The 17,743-nt window shown below is 38.9% G+C and overlaps 1 protein-coding gene across 2 annotated transcripts; it reads right to left on the bottom strand.

Annotated features, from left to right (window-relative positions):
* Window positions 1-812: 812 nt before the first annotated feature.
* e2f1 (E2F transcription factor 1) lies at window positions 813-16,920 on the bottom strand. Of its 2 annotated transcripts, none has more exons than XM_042492202.2 (7): window positions 15,540-16,920; window positions 15,263-15,362; window positions 11,299-11,518; window positions 10,517-10,669; window positions 10,276-10,390; window positions 9,913-10,195; window positions 813-5,932 (listed from the first exon to the last, which is right to left on the bottom strand). In XM_042492202.2, exons 1-7 carry the CDS (start codon window positions 15,789-15,791, stop codon window positions 5,655-5,657), a joined length of 1,401 nt encoding a protein of 466 aa, XP_042348136.1. In that variant the 5' UTR covers window positions 15,792-16,920; the 3' UTR covers window positions 813-5,654. The 2 variants fall into 2 exon arrangements, with proteins under 2 accessions (XP_042348136.1, XP_087938630.1); XM_088082504.1 differs by having other exon boundaries at window positions 5,727-5,932; window positions 9,909-10,195.
* Window positions 16,921-17,743: the final 823 nt, after the last annotated feature.

Here is a 17,743-nt window from a genome sequence, read left to right as displayed (position 1 = left end):
GAAGACACTAGGCTCTATAATAGCCCCCAAAAATATATTGACTGGAAAAATAGAAACTCCTGTACAATGTAATTCAAACTAAAACAATAGTCTTATAATAAATGACCCTTTTTAGTTAAGTTTTATTTTACTAATATTTTTAACTAAACAAGAGTCATCATAAAAATCCCATTTCAGAGACACAGCTGACTGTATCTCTCTGCTGGCTTTCTGTGCTGTTTCGGGGTGAAGGGCTCCCTCTAGCTGCACAAGTGACACTGTGTTTACTTGTATGAGATGAATACTGCTGGAAAATAAGTTAGTGACTTGTAAAGATTTTTTTTGTTCTGGTTATTTCTGGTGATGATAATAAAGTTTCTCCCCAAATCGTAAGATCATGTGTACTATATGTCCTTGGGTATAAAACTTTTTTTATTTTTTATTTGTTGAGTACAGCTGTAATTAAGAGAATAACATAGTGAGGTTCAATGTCAGTTTGACAAAAGAAATCATCGATGACTTCATAAGGAACCAGGCCAAGTGGTTTGGTTGCAGATGACAATGAACTTAAACCAGAACTGTGCAAATTTGCTATTGGTGATATTGGAACTATATTGAATCTATATTGATACATTACTGTAAAAATCCCTTTTTGCATTTAAAATGAAAACTTTTCTCGTAAGTGTGGTACACCGCTGTGAAAATGCCTTTAGCTGCTCAAGTATTCAAATACTATCAACATTCTCAGGTTTTGACATATTAATGCAAATTGATTAAATGGGATACTTTGGTTTTTGTGATTCACTTTTGTTAAACTGTCAAGAGTCAAGATGTGGTGGAAATAGTTAATTTTTTTTTATTTTTGTCAAAGAAAATTTGATACAAAAGGGCATATTGGGGCCCATTTATAATTCAAATGTACAAATCCATTTTTTATTTTTTTTCACCCAGTATGAAGCAACAAAAATAAAATTTGTAAAAAAAAAAACAAAACAAACAAAAAAAAAAAAACCAACAAAAAACTGATTGATTGTAAAGTTGCTGGATATGCTACAGTTTCCTTTGCAAGCACTCTGAACACGGCTGAATCAGGGTTGAAGTCAATTCACTTTCATATGTTAAACCACAACAAGTGTGTAACATTTGACTATTTTGACTTTGACACAGGAAAAGTCAGCTTTGCATATGAATAAACACTGGGTAGCTATTAATAGTTCTGCAGCCTTGATCAAATGGCATACATTTCATGATGACTTCAATACAGCGCTAGTCTTTTATTTACGATAATAATACATAATTCAATTCCTACAATAATCAGCTTTCTTAATGTTTTTTTTCCATTTTATTTTTTTTCATTTTAACTGACTGTGATTTGATTTCAACCCTGGTGCAAATCTTATCTTGAACTTTTTTTCAAACAAAAAACCACACAAAAACACCTGAAAACATTGCTTTCTTTCTCCACGGCCGCTCACAAAACCAAATCCTGATTTGAATTTTCATTAATTATTACGTGTTTTTTTTTTACCTCGAGAAGGCACTGCATTTGTCCTGCAGAGAACCAAAGCATGACGCGAAACGACAGGCTGACAGCATGAGCTGCTGACATTAAGCAAAACTGAATCAAAGAAAGACAAATATGATACATTCTATGGGTTACAAAGGTGCCTAACATTTTAGTGGCTTGTAACACTGCTGTCAGTTTAAATATGCACTGATTTTATGCTGTCCACAGACCTGAAGATAAAGGAAATTTTAAAAAAAATAACTGTAATAAAAAAAAAATAAAAAGAATCTGCACATTTACGACAGTTTGAGGCACCCAAAGGCTACACAATACATGCACAACCTTAGATTAGCTATGTTGCCTGCAACATGGCAATATGTGTTATTTAAACTAGGCTTGGGCAGTATCACAGTATTATGGTACACCAGCGTACTTAGAAATCCAGAAGTTATGTTTTTAAATACCATCATAAATACAGGTGCTCCTCTTTCTAATAAACTCATTGTATGTAGTGCACAGCACGCACCACCAGAGCTCAGTGAATTAAGGTAATGTAAGGAATTAAGGTAAGTTAATGAGGGAGTCTTTCTGACAGAGAAAGTTGAATTCAAAAGTTGTTTAGTTTTATTTCTCTGTTAAAAAAGGAAAATAGGTGTAAGAATATTACTTTTCTAGATGTTCTGTGGGTTTCTATTGTGTATTTACGAGTCTGAAAAGCTGAAAGTAAGTAACGCAATCGTCAGTGTAAGGGTGTTAGCGCCGCACATGTACTCCGTCATATATCGTATACTCTGGTGAAATTTCAGGAAGGTATAAAAAATTAGATACTGCCCAAGCCTAATATAAACTTCTGTGACAGAGGGGGCAGTGACTAAAGAATTATTTCAACATGAATCTGATCAAAATGGCAAATTAATTGTATTCCTGAAAATTTTTCTCTTGAAAAATAAATATTTTTTGCACCATTAGCCAATGCAAAGGTTGCACATGCACAATAGGTAAGACAGGGAAATATATTCTCTAAGAGGGAAAAACATGGCAAATTATATGTGTGCTGCTAATGAGAAGCTAATTTATAAACAAAACATTTCTTTTCACCACTACAGGACACATTTATCAAGGCTGGATTTACCACGTTAATGTATTGGTGCAGAGTCACTTCCTGCCAGAAAAAGCAATGACAAATTTTGTACCATTTTTTTGTCTATTAAACCCCCCCCTTTTCAAAAAATAAATATGAAATTCAACAAAACAAAATGTATTTTCAACACACATGAACCCACACACATTAAAACCCAATACTTCAGGAATGCAAAACAACATGTTAGCTTAGATAACTTAGAACAAGAAAAAGAAGTTTGACGCAGACATTTCTAACTACAACAACACATGACATGTAGCAGGACAGTTTTTCATCTCATATCGAGTGCATGATGTGAAAACGTCTTTGTTATTGCTGCTTTTTTTTTTTTACACTGAAAATCAAAGAACCAAGGCTTGTAGTAGTATGAGAATGGAGACTGTTGTGACTGTTGTAAAAAAAAACAAGAAGGAATCGATCCTTTTGGGGCTGAGATAAGATATCCCAGAAACCTCGCTTTACCCAGTAGAGGTCATTGATTTAAGGCATGAACATTAACTTTCTGAACTGATCTGAAGCACATACGCTGAACGATAACAGCAGGTCCCTGTTTTGGATTCCTGTCAAGAGTCCGTAACTTTAACTTAACCCTTCCTGAAGCCTGCTCTGCATCGATCGGACCGGTAAAAGCAAAGATGGAGCTTTAATTCACACATAATGATGAACCAACCACACTGAACGCTTTCAGAGAACAATGATATGATACGAGTGTGTGCTCTGTGGACTTCTTTAACCTGCTGGGAGCTTCCCTGCGTGACAATAACAGTCGGGTGGTTTTGGGAGAATTGGACTACAGGCATCTGGTGAACTCATGGCTGAAAAAGTCGAAAGAGAAATGAAAAAAAAAAACCCTGCACTGTCTTCACACATTTTCTAAACCTGTAAAAACCTTTTATCGACCTACACAACACCCAGCTAAAACATGTTTGCATCAAACACATTGATTTAAGACTCTGCTCCGAACACCTGAGACTACGGCTAAACGCCTAGCTAACTAATAGAGAACAACAAATTCAGTATTAGTTTTTAAATAACTGCAGCAGACTGTCATCACCTGGTTTCCTGCACACTGACAACACCTACCTGGATCTTTCAGATTTTAGCTGCTTATTTGCCTTCAAAAACACATTATTAGTTACTGTGGAGTCACTACCTTTGTCCTCAGTGCATTTTTTGGCAGATCCAGATTTATTTTAGGAAGTCTGGATTGCAAAAAAAACACATCTTGAGGTGGTTTCAAATGTGATTGCAACAAATGCACCTCAGTCCGGGTGCTCTGGCTGCTCATCGGATCCCAAAGTGTCTTTGAATACAACAGGGTTCCCACACATTTTCACGGACAAAATATAAGAACGTTTCCATAACTTTTCAAGGACCCATAATAATTTTTCTTATGCCTGAGTTGCTTAGCATTTTTTCCAAACATATCAGATTCAAACTCTTTTTGGTCATAATTTCAGGTTGCAGGAACACATGAAGGGAGAAACTACCGTCACACTACATGGAAGGTTATCCATGAAATATTACTGTAACAATTTCATTTCACTCTACAAAATGCAATTAACTTTTCCAAAACTTTCAGAGACTTCTACAAATTCCATTTTCCACAACTGTGGGAACCCTGCACGACACACAGCGATGTCAAATCCAGAGTAACGGCAGTGCTGAGCAGATCTATGCTGTTACTAGCAGAGAGCAGAGGACATCATGAGGAACGACAATACGTGGACAAACGCCAAAATAAACTGCTGGAGGGTGAAATGATGGGCCTCCGTTTTCCAAACTTCCGCATTGGAAAGCCATGTCACCAGCTTTGCTAGTTACAGACACCTACGTCCTTATCACAGCAACCTATGCAGACAGGTTGGTGATGTCTGGAGACACAAATCCAATCTGATTACTTTAAAATAAAAGTGCAGACAATCTCAAGATCATAATTGAGAAATTACATTTGCCTGCGGTCTGAACGCAGCTCTAGACCATCTAGAGTGGATTTTGAGCACCATTCGGTGAAACCAGACTGTCATCCAGAGGGCCAAAAGAAAATGTGTCTTTTGAAGAAAAATTTTGAATGATCAAAATGTCATTGTATTATTATTGATGTGAGGAAAGATTAGGGTGACTTAGCTATTGTTTGTGTTCATTTGTCATGTAAAGCCTGCTCCAGACATCCCATCTGTTGGTCAGTGGGTTTGGAGGGAAATTAAAATTCAGCTACTTATTCCAAACTTGTTAATTCACGGTAGGAGACAGTGAAACATTTGCAAATCTAGTCATTAAGTTGGGGCCATGATATCTTGAGTGTTACTGTCAGACAAGGAGACATGAGAGAAATCAGTCTGTCAAGATTCCAGTGTTTTAGATCAAACTAATTATTCATGGAAAAATCCTTTACTTTTGTGCTTATAATGACCTCCATCACTATGGAAAAAATATTTTGAGTGAAACTACACCATAGCTCTGAGATGCTTCTGACCAGCCCAGCACTGAATCTGCACGGCTGGTTTCACTGAAGCAGCTTCAGCTGTGACATGCAAACTTCTCCCTTTTGGAGAAAACACGTCAGACTGAAAAATCGAAAAACCAGCCTGATGAATCGCAGCATGTCAGATAACCAGGGGTTAAGGAAACCAGCCCTATGAGTCCACACTCCGCACACAAACACCTGCACAACCCACTTGGATAAAACATTATCAATAACAACAAGAACCACACTTGGTACAAAGTATCAAAATAACATTCATATAAATAATTTAAATAGCTATACTAAAGCTAAAGTCTTGGTCTAAAATTTAAATGGCCAAAAAGAAGTGCTAATAATGTGCTGTACAATTTATGGGGACTGAGATTTTTGTAGTCGGGCTGTATTCTGGGGATCACAGGAAATTACGACACAAACATTTTCCCACACCGCACAGTTGAAACATTAATTTTGGGTTCATGACGAACATTGGCCCATAAAATGTTGGTTTCCGGCCTTCTTTGCGAAGCCCCAGAGAACAGAGGAAAAGTCCTAAATCTAGGAGCTCACGTGCTCCTGCTCTCCTCCTCGTCATCCTCACCTAACTGTCCCCCCAAAACTTGTGATAGGTCACCGAAGTCACAGTCAAACAGTTCACTTATGCCTTCGTGGTCCTCCAGTCCAAAGTGGTAGTCGTGACTTTGAGGGGGGGACAGATTGATGAAACCGTCCAATGGGAGAGGAAAGCCGTCTCCGCTCAGGAAGTCCGAGGAGGAGAGGGGTGAGAGGTCAAAATCGGGCATGTCTCCGAGGCTGGGGAACGGGTCGCCTCCCAGGAGCGATTCTGTTATAGAAAGTGAAACGTGAGCAACAAAAAAAAACGTACTGACCCAGTTTGCTGTTGCTAACTAATTCGCTTTTGACACGCACAATTATGAAGAGGGAGTGCATCATCCATTCTGTGTTTGTGACTGTACATATAATAGAGCACCACATTTCGACGTGTCACAGCAGGAAAAGCACAGGTGTCATTTCTGACATCAGAAATAGCTGCATACCATTAAGGTGTGTCAGCTCCTGAGGTTGTCAGTTCCAGGAAATGTATTGTGCATGCTTACGTTTTAACCCTTAGGGACTACGCGATGCATTTCAAATGCCTTTCATTCTTTATGTTTTTATCATTTTGGCAGAGATTTGCCTTGGAACTTGTCATTTTTACTATTTTTCCACCTGATGACATCAATTTTTACCATATTTGGCATAAGGAGAAAACACGTTATTTCCACCAGGTGCACTGTCACAGTCAATGTTGCTGCAATAACCCAGGCTGTGATCATCAAAAAATGAAAATCTACTTTGCATGAAGTATTTTAAAATAATTCATGTTTTGTGTTGTTTTTTTTTTTATCTGAAAACATAGTGGCATCATGACAAAAACCTAGCATTTAAAGGGTTAAAATTCTGGAAATTAACATTTGTCATTTTGTTGCTGGTCAAAAAAACGAATTAAATGAAATACGGAAATCATATTAATGTATAATATTTGTTATAGCCTGATTTTGAAAAGCGCATTTTGAGTGCAGAGCGGTACGAGTGTCTGTGACACTGCACAAAAAATAATAATGGATAAAAATCAATGTTGCTGTTAATCATTTACAATTCCCTGTGATAAGGCTGTGATAATCAGAAAAATGTCTACTTAGAATGTAGTTAACTGAAAATAACTCATTTTTTGTGGGTTTTTTGTGGCATTATGACAAAAGCATTTAAAAATTAATGAATATTTGATATTTAAAATGAGGACTGATGTTGGTTAAAAAAAATCAATGAAAGTAGAAAATAATATTCATGTATAATATTTTTAAAACAATTTCAAAAGTGCATTTTGTGTGCAGAGTGATTCGAGCGTGAGTAATATTAAAGTAAGCTTTAAGGGTTAATTCAACAGTTTTACTGTTAGTATGAGTAACGCATGTGCTTTTCCTGCTATGACCCTGATTTCGACACTCCCTTCGACACATGAGTCACTGGGTACGGAGGTTGCAGGATAACCAGTTACTGAAATGACATTTGACAATCAGGTCATTTGCAACCACTGAAACTAAACCCAAAAAAACAGACAGCAAATGTGTCACAAACAGCACAGTGGGCAGGCAGGAGACGCCCGTAACTCAGCAGCTGTAATAACCATAACTCAGCAGCTGTAATAACCGTAACTCAGCAGCTGTAATAACCGTAACTCAGCAGGTGTAATAACCGTAACTCAGCAGGTGTAATAACCGTAACTCAGCAGGTGTAATAACCGTAACTCAGCAGGTGTAATAACTGTAACTCAGCAGCTGTAATAACTGTAACTCAGCAGCTGTAATAACCGTAACTCAGCAGGTGTAATAACCGTAACTCAGCAGGTGTAATAACCGTAACTCAGCAGCTGTAATAACCGTAACTCAGCAGCTGTAATAACCGTAACTCAGCAGGTGTAATAACCGTAACTCAGCAGGTGTAATAACCGTAACTCAGCAGGTGTAATAACCGTAACTCAGCAGGTGTAATAACTGTAACTCAGCAGCTGTAATAACTGTAACTCAGCAGCTGTAATAACCGTAACTCAGCAGGTGTAATAACCGTAACTCAGCAGGTGTAATAACCGTAACTCAGCAGCTGTAATAACCGTAACTCAGCAGCTGTAATAACCGTAACTCAGCAGGTGTAATAACCGTAACTCAGCAGATGTAATAACCTTAACTCAGCAGCTGTAATAACCGTAACTCAGCAGATGTAATAACCGTAACTCAGCAGCTGTAATAACCGTAACTCAGCAGATGTAATAACCTTAACTCAGCAGGTGTAATAACTGTAACTCAGCAGCTGTAATAACTGTAACTCAGCAGCTGTAATAACTGTAACTCAGCAGGTGTAATAACTGTAACTCAGCAGATGTAATAACTGTAACTCAGCAGCTGTAATAACCGTAACTCAGCAGCTGTAATAACCAGAACTCAGCAGCTGTAATAACCGGAACTCAGCAGCTGTAATAACCGTAACTCAGCAGGTGTAATAACCGTAACTCAGCAGGTGTAATAACCTTAACTCAGCAGGTGTAATAACTGTAACTCAGCAGCTGTAATAACTGTAACTCAGCAGCTGTAATAACTGTAACTCAGCAGCTGTAATAACTGTAACTCAGCAGGTGTAATAACTGTAACTCAGCAGGTGTAATAACCTTAACTCAGCAGGTGTAATAACTGTAACTCAGCAGCTGTAATAACTGTAACTCAGCAGCTGTAATAACTGTAACTCAGCAGCTGTAATAACTGTAACTCAGCAGGTGTAATAACTGTAACTCAGCAGCTGTAATAACTGTAACTCAGCAGCTGTAATAACTGTAACTCAGCAGCTGTAATAACTGTAACTCAACAGGTGTAATAACTGTAACTCAATTTTGCTCCAGTTAATGCAGTGTATGCTTCAAATGCTCAAAATATTTTTTTTCCCACATACATGCAGTGATTGTTAAAATGACATGCACCATTTTTATTCTTTTTTTTTTTTTACATGTACCATTTCTTTTTATTTATTTATTTTTTTTTACATGCAAAACATTTTTCTTTCTGTACCATTTGTACTCTTTATCTACAATTCTGTGAGTCGGATCAGACAAAGAGTACAGTGAAACTACTTCAAATTTGACAAGGTCATAAGAACATTTTGAGCAGCCTCTTTGAGCAAACCTGATGCGTAAAGTGTTTTTTGGTGTGTTTTTAAATCATATTAGGACTTCTCTATGGACTTCTTTTCCTCTACATTGACCTCTACACTTCAAATACAAACTCTGGATGATTGCAACAGTTTTCAGTGTGGTTTTTGAATGTGAAAGACACAAAATGTGATGTGAGAGCGTGTGAAAAGTCTCAATTCCGTTACAGTCATTGTGCTAGTTGGCAGCTACACCGAGTTCGTGCATGTAGAATGACATGCACAGCTCAAATTTTACTTGCAGTCGTGCACTGCTGTCCACAGGCATGTGGTATTTCAGGCCCTGGCTTCCAAACCCTGCGGTATCACTTGGCAGAGCTCGATATGCTCATAGTGACGCTGGCACGATCACATGCTACAGAGTCATACAGAAATACGTTTTTCTTTTCCACTATAAATCAGTTCTCACAGATGTGAATTAAAGTTGATCACAGCTGCTCCTTTCCAAAATGACAAGTTTTTACACCTACCAGGGTTGGAAATTAGCACCAGCCACCAGCTAAATGCTGGTAAAATATACAAGCAGCTGCTAAATCTGCCTCACTCACCAGCCAAAAAAAACTGGATTCTGGAAGCCACAGTGGCAAAAAAGAAACAAAACAAAAAAACAACAGTAATCTGTTGGGTGGCTGTAGATGTTGAAATCCATCAGCCACAGTGACAGGTGGACAAAAAAGTGAATATCAGGCCCTGACACCTTCAATTCTGAGACTTGTCATGTGAAATAACAGCCACACTACAGACTATTTTATGCACAATAATACTTGAATATTTATCCTTACATTTAGTAATTTGCACTGTTAAATTTGTATTGTTGTATCTTTGCTTAATTTAAGATTCTGTTGTTTTCTTTCATTGTATTTATTTGTTGCTTCTACTAGTTTTTAGATTCTAGTGTCCCGTTGTTTTGTTGCTTTTACCAGGACCCCGGTCATTACTTTCGTTCCTGTCATGTGCCTCATGTTTTGAGATAACAATAAACCTTCTTGAATTCTTCAATTCAATTTTTGGGAATTGTATCTCTTAAAAAACATTTTTATTTGTGTTCTGACAAGTGTGACCACTCACCTGCGTCAGCGCCCAACACCAGTGATGAGGGCTCCTGCTGGGAGGCTGCCGTCACCGTGGACGACGTGGACGCTGGCGATGATAAACCCACTTCCACAGAGGTTGTAGATGTTCTGGCTTGTGATTGGTCTGTGGGTTGTGTGGGGGGCGGGGCCAGGGAGGGGTCAGCATTAGGTTTGGAGGGACTACTTCCAGTCACAGGGCTGCAGACGCCGGAGCTGTCGTCTGGACAGAGGAAGACGTCGATTGGACCCCGCATGCTCTTCAGTGACACCTGGTAACCCTGAGAGACGCACGTGCACCATCGTATGAAAACCTCACAATCTTACAATAAAAATGTTTCAAAGCATGTGAAGCCGGTACCTTGCAGGGCTCGGACACTTGCATCTGGGTTTCTGGTGGAGCTCTGATCACCATGACCAGCTGATCCGGGGAATCGAATGACTTCCTTAAGTCCTGGCAGCGCACATAGCCCAACGTGAACACAGGGATTAAGGAATGTAAGACTAAGAGAGTCCAGAACCGCTATACTATATTAAAAAAGTTTTGCTGTCTATGCCAGCTGGCAAAACTACATAAGTTTTAAAAGTGGTCAAAAGGATATTTCTTGTTCTGTGGGTCCTCTGTGAGCAGCCGCAGCTGTAGGTTGCACTTAGAAATGAGCTCGTCCAGCTGCTCCTCAGCCTCTGTGAGGTCACACACCTCCCTCTGCAACTCCTTATGGCGGGACACCAACGTAGCATCAACTCGATTACCCCTGCACGAGAAAACGAAGAATAAATAAACTGAGGTTTGTGGACTCCAAATACAACACGCCAGCCACTTTTTATGTATTTTGCTGTTTTAATGAGGCACATCGTGTAAATTCGTGCTGTTAGATTTGTTTGTGCTTATCGGGGATTCTGAATAATTTCCCTGAAATTGAAACAGAAGTTTAAAATTAGAGCAGTCAACTACGATAAAAACAAGAGAACAGTCATCTAACAGTGGAAAAAGTTAAACACAGTTTAAACTTTAAGGTTTCACATTGTGTGAAAATTGACTTTGTTAATTCAAATTTTCAATAAGCCAAATGACATTTGAAATGTGTGGCGCTTTGCATCGTGCATTATGAACATCGCACATTTTAATAAAGAACGTGACAACTCACTACAGAAGAGATCGCAAATCATTTTCAACGAAAACAATATTCTTTAGGCACATTGTTCTTTATGAACCATGCCCGATATCAGACGCAAACCCATGAAATAATAATAAGAATTTCAATATTAAGCTGAGCCGACGAGCAGTCGAGTAATCGCACACATCCATAGTGCTTACAATGTTTTCATGTTGCAGTGGTTTACGTGTTTTAGACATTTGTTTTTATTCTGTATTGCTACTCACAGCCACTGGATGTTGTTCTTGGACTTCTTGGAGATGAGCTGGATTCCCTCCAGGACGTTGGTGATGTCGTAGATGCGTCTCTTCTGGACATCCAGGACCTGCGAGGCCCAGTTCAGATCCACCACGCCGTCCGCTGACTGCGACAACAGGTTCAGAAAGCGCTTGGTGGTCAGGTTCAAGGAAGTGTCATACCGTGACTTCTCTGTTGTGGTTCGAGGAACTGAAAAATAAAGGAAAAGGGAACACGGATGAGTTTATGAAGCACATTGGATAGTTATTTGTGTTCTTGTTGGCCTACAGCACAGAGTGAGAAAGAGCGTTACACCTGTTTTTACTGACGGATTGAAGATTTATTACGACTCAGGAGTGAAATCAAAACTATTTCATCTGTTTTAGCGTAAATCTTTGATAAGACGAAAGGATTAGGTTTGCTGGGCTTGTCGCCTGAATCTTAAATATTAGATTGGGCTTTTTAAAGTAAATGTGTGGCTTTGTCTGTGGTAAGTCAGTCATATTCTGTCTGTAGCTGGAGTCTTTCCGTAAAAAGTGTCGGGGAAAAGTCTGGGGGAAGGCGAGGATGAGTGTTGGTTATCACTTTCAGCAATCCATCGTGAGATGTCATCAAGTTTGGAGTTCCCTGCTTGTTTGGCTCTAGAGGCTTATTTGATTACTAGCCTTGAGGGTATCCCACAAAGTCGAGTTTTCAAAATTTCTGGAGAGGTGTTAGTTTCAAGAAAGAATGAAATTTGAGAGAAAAGGTGTTCATCTACAAAAATGTTCATCTACAAAAAGAAGTGGGTTAGGTCTCCAGCTGCGAGAGGGCTCGTGATAGTTTGGTAAATTGTATAGAGCATGGAAAAAAAAGCTGATATCAGAAGTTTCTCTTGACAATACAAGACAATGCTATATAATATTTATATATAATATGTAGAATTTTGAATAAAACAAACTCCTACACAAACTTTGTTTAAATGCCTTCAGCAAATGTTTAATGAAAACTGAAACTTTCAACATTATATACAGAAAGTCCCCTGCTCCTTTTTTATAAAGTGAAGTGAAAACTTAAATTTAATAAATGAATAAATAAAAATAGCTCCCTTAGGTTTTACAAAGTTAAAGATCATCTGATGCAGACACTTTCTTTGCACTTTTTAATTAATCTTATTGGTGATCGTTCAAATAAAATACAGATAATCGGCAAAATGCCAAATATTGGCCCCAATAATCAGCCGGGCTCAGACTTGTGCTTCCATGAGAAAACGTAATTTTCAGAACAAAGGCTGCATGATCAGCTACACTGACTGTCATGGAGCCGACATGAAAAGGAGCTTTTTTTAAACTTACTAAACTAACTAACTAAACTGTCATACTGCACAAGTCATCTCACACAATCATGTTTATAAGAAAATACGCACACGGGCAAAAAATACAATCGCAATTTTCCAGGACAACATAGATCATTTCCAGGATATCTGGTCATTTTAATCAATTTCCAGATCCAAGACTGGAAACTAGTCTCTACATTTCCAGGTTTTCCAGGCTGGTGGGAACCTGGATACTTCAAACCAGTTTATCAACATAATTAAAGGATCCCACCAACAAGAACAGTTCCCTTTCTGTTTTCAATCAGTGTCCTTAAACACCTGCGTGTCCCCTCCCTGAGTACCGTCCTGTGCTGACGTCCTGTTTTGTAGGAGGTCAGATTACTCAAGCTTGATGCTCATTTACTCAAGACCAATATCAAATGTACCAGTTTTGTATGTAATGTCACTTTTACTTTTTTTTTTTTTTTTTAAAGGTAGTTCTGAGACAAATTATTATTATTTCTGTGATGCCAGTTTAGTGCTGTTAACTTTGACATGTTATGTTTTCGCTTATTTATTAGTTTATAAAGCACTGACTGACCTTGAAATAGACTACATCTAAGAGATGCTTTTAGTTTATGAACTGAGGAGGCGCCTCAGATCCTCCAACTCTTTTTTTTTAGCTCTTCCACAGAGTAGAAGTAAAACTTTTGGGGACACTGCTTTTAGCCATTATGTACCAAAACAGCCTGCCAGAGGATCCGAGAGGATAGAAATATAAATACTTTTAAATGTTAACTGAAAGCCTGTCTTTTTCGTCAGGTTTTTATGTAGTGACTTACTATCTTAATTTTATGGTTTACACGTTTTCTGTTTATTTAGATCCATTTTTTAAGAATATTCCCTGTGCTTTTCTTCAAACTGTAAAGCACTTTGAATTGCATTTGATTTGCTTGAAAGGTGCCATATGAATATCATTTCACTGATTGATCGATTGATTTTGTCTTCTCAGATACACCTCTGAGTTTACTGGCTTCTCTGCTCTTATACTCTGTTATACTGGGAGAGTGCCGTGCTGCTGCAGGTGTGTCTTCAGTTTCAGTGGAGTCTTTTAAGCCTTTTCACAGAGCCGCTCTTACTTTACTCCAAATCTCAAACATTGTGGAATTTCCAAATATTTCAGAAGTGACACTATTACTAGTGAACTGAACACAGAGGCCCTTTAGTTTGTGTGCCAGTTAAACGGTGATGTAAGCCATGACTTATTTCTGGCAAGCGTGTAATTTTTCCTCAAGTCTTTTTCCCCCAGTGAAGTTTTTTCCTCCTCTCATGAACAACGGTGGAAAATACTGAAATCTATTAAAAATGTCAAAAATATTAAGCCTTGGTTTGGTAAACCAGAAAGCACACACACACACACACACACACACACACACAATCCTTGATCATACTGGAATCCAATGTAAAGCACAGGTGATTTCTGCTAAATAAAGGTCATAAACACGACACAACTTTTCAGTTTCATTACCGCTGTGTTCTCAAAGGAGAATTTGTGATATGGGATAAAATGATTGTGTGTCACTTATGGAGCGATTTCTGCATTATATTCACACTAAAGGCTCTGCTGCAGTGTCTACTGCATGTAAAATCTTTCATATGCTTTTGATATTTTTAAAATGCATATCCTTTAATAAGGCTAGTTTTTGCACTTTACACAAGCATTACACTTTGTATTTGCACTATTTTAAAAAGACATTTGACATGAATCTGTCGTTTGGTACACAGTGAACACGTAACAACTAAACCAAGAGTGTTTAGTCCGTTAAGAACTACAAAATATGTGACCCTGTAAATCTATTACACTCTTGAGTATATTTTGTTTTTTGTTGTGTATGTAGTAGAGGTGTATATCACTTGTTTCACTGTGATAGTGCATTGTATTGATTTGAATCACAAAGTCTACCATGACACAGTTTTGATTTGATTCAGTTCAGAGGCCTATGTCAATATAAGACTCAGTATTTGTCCTCATTGTCTTTGTTTCTTGGCTGCTTGCCATTATCTGCCTGGCGCTCGGCCACATGCACCATTTGAATTTTTCGGAAGGAGGTGCGCTTGGGTGGAAACGGTGACACAGACGCACCAAAAATAAATGTGTATGTTAAAGACGATATGCTTTGATGTTCTCGCTTTGCAGCAATGATATTTGATCGTTGATCATTGATAGATTGATCCAGACTGAGGCATCATTGCACCCCTTCATGTAGTGAAGCGTCACCCCAATAAACAATCATTTAAAGCTCCGCCCTTTAGGTTTTGAACCTGCAAACTATGATTGATCGAAGTCAACGGGATTGAGAACACCAACATCATTGAACCAATAAATGATAATGTTCATTACCGTGTAGAATTATTGTTTTAATTATTCCTGATACTAGTCAGCCTGGTGAAGACAAAAAGAGGCCGGCAGGCTGTTGTCTCGGCTGATAAAAGGACAGCTGTTTTCAGGACAATGGCAGCTGCAGCCGAGGTCAGAGTCTGCATGGATTGGGTGGCTGCAGTGCTCACGTGCAGCCGATTAGGCTGCTGCTGTGAGTTTTGGGTAACAATGACAGAAAATCAGCAGGATGATATGTGATTGTGTTTGTTTGTGTGTGTACCTCTGGGAGGGGCAGGTGTAGAGGGTGGTGCTTGACCAATGGACGGTCGAGTGGTGCTAACATACTGATGGTCACTATCCAGGTCCAACTTCCTCTTTACCTGAAATGGTTGTAGAAAAAAAAAAATCAGTAAACCGCTATCATTTTACAGTACATGTTGTTACAATTGTGTACTTACTAAGCACTGAGAGAGGAAAGGAAATTGAAAAGCAAAATGTGTGAAAGCAACAGGTGGATGGACTCATATAGCTTTGTTTCCCCCCTCCCCTCTCCTCACCGGAGGTCTTCCCAGAGTCGGTCTTCTCTTGTCCTGGATCCCCACATCGACGGGGCCCTGTGGCGTGGCAAACAGAAGGATTTCCCCCGTGCTGCTGGGTGCAGCGGCCGGGTGGAGTCCCTCATTGCTGGGGCTGGTGATGATCACTATCTGGTGGTCCTCGCCCAGCTCAATGCTCCCAGAGTTCAGCAAAGTCTCAAAGTCAGCCAACAGATCCTCCGATGTCTGCCCTGTTATCAGAGTCTCTGACATTGCAGTGTGTCACTGGGTACCCCCTGACTGAACTTTAGGGGCCGTTGAATCAGCTGTTGCAGTTTGGGTGTCAACACCCACTTGGACTGGATGCACTCGGTGAAATTAAGGAAGAATGAAAAGTTTGCTTGCAGGCATTTATAGGCAGCTTCAACATTTCTCTAAAAAAAAGTCCTCCTTTCTCATCTTATTGCTTACAAAACAAGCTACTACAGACGTATTATGGCTAACAATGTTACTTAAACATAAAGAAACTGTAAGCTAGCTGCTGAAATACAATATTGGGCTGGTGGTGAAACAGAAAGACAGGATGTTCTGCCAAACAGGAAATTTGGCAAATAAAATAATGTTGCTAAATGCATACCAATTGTGCTCTTTGAGGCTAAGCCGCTGATATGTTATCAAACAGAGTTTAATTAACCGTGGCAGCTAAATACGCTGGAGGTTAGCGAGCTAGCGAGCTAATCTTTTGTTTTCATCTGTGCTGTCAGTACAGTAGAGCCGCGAGGCCTGGCCACACTGCCCTGAACACTGCGACCGAGCTGCTAACGAGCTAGCTAATGTCCAACAACAAAGACTGACACAAGTTAGCAAACAACGCGGTGTAGCCGACACATGAGCTGTTTAAGTCGATAAAACAAGCTTATCTATCTTTACACCTAAAACAGGGCTTAGTTAAACGGCTGTTAAAACTTTATAGCAGCATTCCAGGAGTGAGCTATCGAAATAAAATATCGACATTGTAAAATACATCACCATGTCCCAAAAGCATTTTTGATACTGCGTGTATCAAAGCGACGGTTACTTCAAATGAGTACAAAGTGGTATCGTTGAATATGTGAATATAGGGCAAATTAGCATGCTAGCTGAGTTATTAGCCGCATTTCTTCAACCCCCTCGTTTTGTTGGGGCACGCAGGAAGCAGCCTGACAAAACTGGAAATGTGAGGAAATAAAGCGGTCAAAAGCGAGAGTATCCTTTAAAAGAGCAGCGGCTGGTCCCTCGGCGGGTCACATCGGGCGAAGTCCATTAATAAAAGCGCCGCTCCGACCCCGTTATCGGCTGTTATTGTTGTTATTGTCCCAGCTGATCTACATCTAAACAAGGCTCGGACGGTTTTCGCGCGAAATCTTTTTTGCCGCGAAACTGACACGTGCTTTAATCCGAGGGTTGCCATTGGTGGAAGAGCTGCACTTTCCGGGGGGCGGGATTATTAGCGTCTGATTGGTGTAAACAGTTGTCCTTCATTTTATGGAGCGCAGAATCGTCGATTTTATGATGCATTCAAGATTCACTGAAAAAAAAACGCACATAAGTGTTGTTACATTTAATTCATGTGCAAGTTGTTCCCTATCAAAACGTTTGCAACGTTGTTGTGCTCAGAACCCAAATTCACGTACTTTGATTAATTTTGTGTCAAATCGGAAAATGTATTATAATCTGTACAGTCTAAACGACACGTCACATGACAATATGAATGTTTAATACATTTTTACCATAACTGAACAAACTACAAGACGGACATAAATGTTTTCCTGCAGAAAGACTAACACAAATAATTTAAAATAAATAAACAAATCACAAAATCATGGGACTTCTCCAATTTACAGTATTTGACATAATTTTCGTACAGAATGATATTATTTGTAAACGGAGACAATATAGGGCTAGTAATAAGAGAACATTTAGGGGAAAAAACGAAATTAACTTTTGTTTGGTTGTTCTTTTCCCCCAAAACTATTGTTCTTCAATTTAATTGTTTCATAAATTTTAATCATGGCATTTTGATCATTTTAAGTCAACTAATATAGTAAAAAGCCTCTTGAAAGTTCCTAATCATATTACAGGACACAAAAGGGAAGATGTTCTAAGGTTTTATTGTCTGAGGTATCAAATGAGAAAATGTTGACAGAACAAAAAACCTTAACTGTAATGTTTGAGGTTTCGGACCA

The sequence above is a fragment of the Plectropomus leopardus genome, chromosome 9 (assembly GCF_026936395.1).
Source record: "Plectropomus leopardus strain MGB_pleo_1.0 chromosome 9, ASM2693639v1, whole genome shotgun sequence".
Classification (NCBI taxonomy): domain Eukaryota; kingdom Metazoa; phylum Chordata; class Actinopteri; order Perciformes; family Serranidae; genus Plectropomus; species Plectropomus leopardus.
The sequence above is the reverse complement of the archived record's forward strand: the minus strand, read 5'-3'. Positions and strand labels throughout refer to the sequence as shown.

Excerpts from the sequence above, each read along its gene's own strand:
- e2f1 (XM_042492202.2), bottom strand. The coding sequence starts at position 15,791 with ATGTCAGAGACTCTGATAACAGGGCAGACATCGGAGGATCTGTTGGCT. Across the intron at positions 11,519-15,262 it reads TACACCTGCCCCTCCCAGAG|TTCCTCGAACCACAACAGAG; the intron begins GTACACACACAA and ends TTTATTTTTCAG. Across the intron at positions 10,670-11,298 it reads AAGAACAACATCCAGTGGCT|GGGTAATCGAGTTGATGCTA; the intron begins GTGAGTAGCAAT and ends TTTCTCGTGCAG.